Source organism: Olea europaea, chromosome 10 (assembly GCF_002742605.1).
Source record: "Olea europaea var. sylvestris chromosome 10, O_europaea_v1, whole genome shotgun sequence".
Classification (NCBI taxonomy): domain Eukaryota; kingdom Viridiplantae; phylum Streptophyta; class Magnoliopsida; order Lamiales; family Oleaceae; genus Olea; species Olea europaea.
Window position 1 is genome coordinate 11,538,329 of NC_036246.1, and position 7,622 is coordinate 11,545,950.

The 7,622-nt window shown below is 34.6% G+C and overlaps 2 protein-coding genes across 2 annotated transcripts; one reads left to right on the forward strand and one right to left on the reverse strand.

Annotated features, from left to right (window-relative positions):
- Positions 1–2,512: 2,512 nt before the first annotated feature.
- LOC111400285 (hydroxyproline O-galactosyltransferase GALT3-like) lies at positions 2,513–3,397 on the reverse strand. Its single transcript, XM_023027701.1, has one exon. The coding sequence runs from the start codon at positions 3,395–3,397 to the stop codon at positions 2,513–2,515; it is 885 nt and encodes a 294-aa protein (XP_022883469.1).
- A 1,165-nt stretch (positions 3,398–4,562) lies between these two features.
- On the forward strand, positions 4,563–6,001 carry LOC111402640 (probable glutathione S-transferase). Its single transcript, XM_023031013.1, has 2 exons — positions 4,563–4,883; positions 5,512–6,001. The coding sequence occupies exons 1-2, from the start codon at positions 4,563–4,565 to the stop codon at positions 5,854–5,856; spliced, it is 666 nt and encodes a 221-aa protein (XP_022886781.1). The 3' UTR covers positions 5,857–6,001.
- The last annotated feature ends 1,621 nt before the right edge of the window (positions 6,002–7,622 follow it).

A 7,622-nucleotide genomic window follows, 5' to 3' on the forward strand; every position in this document is an offset into this window, starting at 1 on the left:
CTTCACAAACATAATGTCAGGAGTAATTCGAGTAAAAAGATCTAAGCATTCTACAGAAATTAAATCGCATTGGAATGGATCGGATTTCTGGCTTGAATTCTCAAAAACAAGAATTTCTAATAGCACAGTATAATCAACTTCGATCGTGTGGGGAAATAATCGTGATATCCATAAAAATATTTATGCTCTTTAGAAACACAGATTGCAACACTCGAAAAATTAATTATGATTCAATAGATAGTAATTCTACATGTTTATTGAAGAAGATTGGTTATTAATAGAGATGGATCAGAAAATCTGGCTTAATTTTCTCCAAGAGGAGAAAACAAAAGAGCGCTCAGTAATTTCAGCTTCGAATCATCTGGGGAAAAAATCATCACTTCCATCTCTTTAATTGATGAAAAACCAAAGTTCTTTATTTTTTTTAAAAAAAATGAAAATTTAATTTCACCGTTCTGATTGAAATACAAAGCTCCGTAGAACAAGTTCTCTGCTTGAAAACCAGATCTGTAATTGAATATAGCGTCGGCTCATACACAGCGCCTACTAATCAATAGCGCCGGTAATCAGTAATCGACGCATACAGACATAAAATCAGACATTCATACACTGCATTGACTAAACAAATCAAACTCAAAGTAAAAGAGAAGAGAGGGATTGGGAAGCCGAAGATCTGTTGAAGTAGTAATTTTGGGGCGGAGGCTTGCTCATTTATATACAGCAGTTGTAGAAGGGGTTGGCGGTGGCTGCGCGAGGGTACAGAGAAACCCTAATTTCAAAATGAGGAAGTATTCGGTGCTCCTCTCGCATGCTTGAGCTTTTCTACTTTGTCGATTTGTTTTTCTAATTTTGCAAAAGAAGGACCCAGTCTAAATAATGTAGTACTTGAATCCTCAGAGTTTCATTTCTTGACATTTCAGCTTCTAACTTAAAGTTTATAGTAATTGACTGCCTAAATGAACAATTTCTTACAATTAACTATCAATCAATCACATTTTATTTGGAAAGACAATAGTCTCAACCAACCAGCGCTGATCGATTTTTTGAGAAAATTTCGATTTTTCGATTGATAACATTCAAACTATATATATGTATATATAGAGGTGTGCATGGATCGAATTGGTTTGAAAACTAAGCCAACTTGAAATCAAACCTAGCAATTTGATTTGAACAATTTTCATATAAAACAAACCTGAAAATAGGTTTATGTTTGGTCTTCATTTCTTAAAATTTTATTTTTCAAATACATTTCAATCACACATTTTATGGACCCATAAATTTTATTTATTTTTTAACTATATTTCATTAATTTTTATCAAAAATCTAATTTTTTTTATTTTTTTTCATAAACAAACATGCACTAGGTGTAAAACCAAATCAAACCAAACTGTTCAATTTTGGATTGTTGTTTTGGTTGTTTAGTTGGGACTTGGGCCCAATACAAATTGGATAAATATGGAAAAAAAATACATATCTTATATGTCAAAGTATATATTAAACTGGTTTCAAAATAGACTTTCAAAAATAAGAATTTGTGAAAAAGTTTTAAAAATTAGGTGGTTACCTGATTTAAGGTTACAATAACAAGACAAATGTCACAATAACACCAAATTATGATCACAATCATAAATAGCATAACGTCATATTACAAAGACACAAATTGTGACTCACAATTACACATTTTTTAGATCATAATAATCCTAATAATTGGTTTTTAACGCTATTCATCCCGTCCCAATCCACTCTGCCACCATTCAATTGCTGGCACCACTTTTCGTTACGTCACCACGCCACTACACAACCATTTGTAAACCACCAGCAAAAATTACCTCAAAAACTATAGCTAGACAGCAGCTAGGCAAATTGATTTAGGACAAAGAATAGAGGAAGATGAGCATCGCAAGCAACGACAATTAAGTTGTGTGATACGGTGGTGCTGCTTAGCACGGCGTTGCACGTTAAGTTTATCACCGCTACACATAATATGATACTTTTGAATAGTGGAACTATAGCTTTGCTAGCGATGAAGGGTTTGATTTTGACTAAGGCTCCGTATATGGGATGAAAATTTGGGTTTAGGTGTAGGCTATAGCGATAAAGATGAAGAAAGGTAGGGTTAAAGAGTGAGGTGGGAAGGATAGATAGAGTATACCTGATTTTTTAAAGAATAAAGTTAAAATCTGACTTTTAAGATGGATAATTGCAACTGTAATCCCATACATTTCATCTTTTTGTAGACTGAATCCAAATCTTTTATTTGTACTATCTATAGTCTCAAACTTTTCATTAAGTTGTAGCAGAAAGACAAATGGATGGATTCCATGCATTTTGACCATTAGTTGACCATAAAATTGACATTACCAAATATAAAAGGGAAAAATGGTAACTCTACAATTTTAACATAAAATAATTAAAAAAATTAAATACAAAAAAATAATAACAAATAAACAAAGAACAGGGAACTTATCAATTTCAGAGTGGCCAAGTCAATCGAAAAACGAATATAATATGGTCATAAATTATAGAGTTTAGAGTATTCAACATCTTTGGTCACATTGAAAAAATTAAGTACATGTAACCATTGTTCCCATCTCTTTAACCTGTGAACAGCAATTGTATCTGGTATAAGCTGGTGTGAGCACCTTCCATTAGTTCCAGGATAGTCATACATTGCTGGCTTGTTAGAAACCCTATTTTTGGCCTTGTTCCCAGCATTCAGCCATTGCCCAACCATCTTGTCTTCCGGTCCAAACGTCTGATTCTCAGGAATTTCTGAAGTCCCAATCCATTCAACAAGATCCCATGATAACACGAAACCCATTCCCGACATGTAATGCACAAATGGGTTCATGCTAGGACATGGAATCACAAAACCATAGTACAAATCAAATCTTGGTAATGGCTGCAGAGACAATGCCAATGGCTCAAGTCTTATGAATATATCATCGTCAGCCTTCATTACATAGTCGTATTGTCGGGATAGGATCCGGGGGAGAGTGGAGAAATAAGTGTATGTTTTGCCACTATTCATGTTCTCTGAACAATTAAGAATTATTATGTCGCTGAACCGCATGATCTCGAGGGCTATGAAGACTCTCTGTTCTGATTTTGTGAGATTGCAGAAAACAAACTTGACGTCAATTTGGGCTATGGGAGAGGATTGAATTCCGTAGATGAGGCGGAGGAAGTGGCGACGGTCGTAGTTGTCGGGGCGAGTGAGGATTCCGATTAGAAGGCTGAATTTTTGTTGTGGAGAAGATGTGTTTTGGAGTGTGATGGTAGTGTATGTAGGAGGTAAAAGAGGGGACATGAAGTGGATGCTGAAGAGGATGAAGAACAGAAAGATGAGAATAGAAAATGCAGATAATGTAGCTAGCGCTATTCTCAGTTTCAGCATTCTATGTAATATTTCTGTTTCTATTAAATGAAGCAGAGGGATGACTATGCTCTAGCATGTTAAAATTTAACTAGATTTTAACTTCTTCTTTTTTCTCTTTATTTGATAAGGTTAATCAACGTTACTAAACAAACCACGATTGTTTGTTTAATGAAAGGCACCTGAAATTTATTCATGCCATGCTTTAGAATGTGAAAAAAGTAAAGAAATTGGATAACTCACGCTGGAAAAACACGCAAAAAATAGGCCAAAAAGGTAATGAAAGTGTGACATCCTTGAACTGTTCGATTGGGATGAAGAATAGTCATGGACCCTGGGCACATTTTTTATTTGCATTGCTTACTCGATATTTTAAAACTATTGCTTTGATTATTCCACAAGAAATTCTTCGATAAAAATTATTTAAAATTTTGTTTAGTGTTTGAATTTTCATTTATTTAGCAAGTTTTGATATAAATAATAGAAGTTAGATCTTGCAAACGTATATTTTGCTCTTTCTTTCATAATTCAAGTTTCTCGTATCCTTTTCAAGCTTACTCAAGTTAATCTCGGTGTCACTATCCTTAGAACATCTTAATTTAAGTGGTATACTAATAATATGTTTAGAATCAGGTTAGAACCACGAGAGACATCTACACACTATTTTATTTAAGTAATTGCATGTTATTAAGATTTAGAGTTCTATTTTTAAAACGTGAATGTTATTAGGAGAAGTAACTCAAATTTTATGTATTGTATATTTATTTAATCTTTATTATTTGACATGGGATTCACTCTTACACAAATGCAATGAAATGGATTAATTTGTGAATTTCTAGTTGGGCTCGTGAAGCCCTACTTAGAAGTTTCAAATAATCTCCTTCAAATGACAAATGGATCAAGTTGGGCTCCTAGAGGCCCCAACAAGAAATTATTTAAGGATCATTTTTTTTTTCACAAAATTGCCAACACAAAGTGCCATGCTCTCTCAACAAACTGCCAATCTTCTAGAGAGTACAACTCTACAATGAATAAGGAACGATTATACCAAAGTTCTTTTGGACATATGCAACCAACAGGATGCATTAGAACTACAAATTGTTCCCTATATAAACAGCTACATCTTATAACAATATTCATCAGTACTCAATTAAGAAGAATCAAATTTTAGCAAGAAGAAATTGGGATGCCTACAGACGAGCAGCTTCTTCTCTTGGATTTGTGGGTTAGTCCATTCTCGACCAGGGTGAAAATCGCACTAGCTGAGAAAGGTCTTTCGTATGAAACTCAAGAGGAAGACGTATTAGGAGGGAAGAGCGACTTATTATTGAAATCAAACCCTCTTTATGCCAAAGTTCCCGTGTTGCTTCACAACGGGAAACCCGTGGTTGAGTCCACCAACATTGTGTATTACATCGATGAGACATGGCCTTCACCCCAACTGCTGCCCGCTTGCTCTTATGGAAAGTCCAGGGCTCGCTTTTGGGCTGATTTCATCGACAAGAAGGTTCGTTTACTCCACACAAAGAACAAGATGTTCTTACCTTCATGCACTCGATGTCTAATTTTCGGTACAATCCCTTAGATAGGTTGAGCAATAAAGTTTCGTGCTGATGGTGCTTTGTGAATGCTATTTAGCACCAAACACCAGTCCAGTCCAGGTGATATTTATGTGACATTAAATGAGAAGTACAATTAAATAAATCACTTAATTTTATCTCTCATTGAGCCTATCACATAGCATCATCTAGATTGGCATTATAGTATCACTGATATTAGATAACATTATTCTTTTTTTATATGTTGGACATGCCTTATCACGAGGGTGCACAATTTTTATACAATTTAAGCTATTTGCACAACCCTTGTTGACAAACTTGGTGTTATCAAATCGAGGCATTGATTTAAAAAATAGTCTTAAAAAAGGATGAATACGATGCCGTAAAGTGTGAAGTTGTTGACCAAAATTATACCAGTAGCGTGATTCATTTTTATAAATAGTTCAAAAACTTTAATGCTATGTGAGTCACCTAACTTAAAAAAGTTAAAGTCGTAAAAGCGAGACAAGCTTATTTATTCAAATTGCATCACTATGTGTATTATATATGATCATTTGAGTCCATCCCCTTTTTCAGGTGTTCGATGCAGGCAGCAGTATATGGAAAACCAAAGGGGAGGAGTTAGAGGCTGCTAAGAAGGAATTTATTGATATTCTGAAGAAGCTGGAAGGAGCCATGGGGGATAAGGACTACTTTGGGGGCGACAAATTTGGGTTTGTCGACGTCATCCTCATCGGCCTCACGACCTGGTTTTACGTGTACGAGAAATACGGAGGATTCAAGATTGAGAAAGAGTGTCCTAAATTTGCAGCCTGGATTAATAGATGCAAGAAGAGAGACAGTGTTGCCAAAAACTATGTTGATCCTGAACGGACTTACGAGTTTGTGGGCATGTTAAGGAAGATGCACGGTGTTGAATAGTTAAATTAATGGTGTGTGTTTTGCAATACTACTATGTGAGAAATAATTGTGTTCCATTATATGTAGACATCTTCTCTTTTGCTTGCATTTGGAAGACTGGAAAGCGATGATTTGTGATAATAATTGCGTGGCAATTCTGTCATGACTTGTAGTAAATTATGATCTCTTCTCCCTTTGTGCTTGAATTTTTAATGTATTTTTAATTTAACGCTATAAAAGAATGTAGCAATGCGAAACAAGAAATTCAAGTGAAAACTTTAAGACAATTTTTGAAATCCACCAAGTTATGAATGAAATAAACTTGCGAAATTCATTAGTGTAAGAAGATCAAAAAATATGAATTAACCTTTGATTTATAAGGGTTTATATGAAAATCTAATTTAAACAAATTAAGATTTAATTTTTTTTTTTGAAATAAATTAAACGACAAAAATGGCACTAAAACTTTTAAAGCAGTTTTCATGTCATAAACGAATTCGGATGGCCAAAATCCATCGTATATCATGACAAAGTAGTGAGTTTTACTCATCTCGTCATTCTTTTTCGAAATGGTATTATCAGTCCAAATTGAAACTCGAACACCACACCTGCACTATTGCCCTTTTTTCCTCTTTGATCAAATTCTCATTCAATCATCTGCTCTACATTAAAGAGAAATCAACATTAGAGGTAGGGCACGGCCCTTTTCCTAGGCCCATCGGCATGCCAAGCCTTGATTGGTCTATGAGATATTGCATTTATTTTGTAGGAAAATTATAATAAATAAATTGTGAGGTTTTTTAGGGAAAAAACGTTTGAAGTGGAAGGACGGAGCATATTAGAGTCATTTATTCCAGAGCTCTATCTAGAAAATCATTAGGTGAGAGCTCAAACCTCTCTATTTTATTTTATTAAAGTATGTTCATGTGAACTATAATTATTATGGTACCAAATCGGAGCTCAAATGCCATACTTGCACTATTACCATTTTTCCTTTTTCGATTCAATTCTCCTTCAGTCCATTCAACCATCTATTCTACGTAAAATAGTAATCAACAATAGAGGTAGGGCACGACCCTTTTCCTAGGCCCATCAGCATGCCAAGTCTTGATCATTCTACGAGATTTTGCATTTATTTTGTAGAAAAACTATAATAAAGAAATTGCAAGGTTTTTTGGGGAAAAAAATATTTGAAGTTGAAGGACTGAACACATTGGAGTCGTTTATCCCAAAGCGCTATTTTTTATTTATTTTTTTTTTTTTATAACTCAGGTGTCCAAGTTTCGCCTGACCAATCCTGAAGAGTGGCGGTCTTCTCCCTGATTTGCAATCCAAGTAAATACAGATGCGGACACAGCTTATACACACTTGAGCCAGATATTCGGGATGCGATTCTCCTCCCTGTATACCTCCCTTTTCGCCAAAGCGCTATTTTTAAAATCATTAGGTGAGAGCTCAACAACTCTCTATTTTATATTATTAAAACATGTTCATGAGAACTACAATCATTTAAAGTTAAGCTTGACGAGATGACCCGTCATGCATTTTACGTGTAAGACTACTTCGAATTTAGGTGACAACACATTTTGATACTTATAAAGTTTACACATATGTTTGGAAAGTGTTTATAAACACCGTCGATCAAATTATTTTTTATCTACACAGTTTATCAGATTCACAAGTACACCCCATCTCTATATGTTAATAGCCATTTCTCATATATTTTGTACGTTATTATTTACTACTAGAATTGTGTTAACTGCTTAGCATCTCAAGGGCAACGAGAG

Bases quoted from the DNA above. Each gene is read 5' to 3' on its own strand.
- LOC111402640 (XM_023031013.1), top strand. From the start codon at position 4,563: ATGCCTACAGACGAGCAGCTTCTTCTCTTGGATTTGTGGGTTAGTCCA. The intron at 4,884-5,511 runs GTTCGTTTACTC...CCCCTTTTTCAG, and splicing joins CTGATTTCATCGACAAGAAG to GTGTTCGATGCAGGCAGCAG.
- LOC111400285 (XM_023027701.1), bottom strand. From the start codon at position 3,397: ATGCTGAAACTGAGAATAGCGCTAGCTACATTATCTGCATTTTCTATT.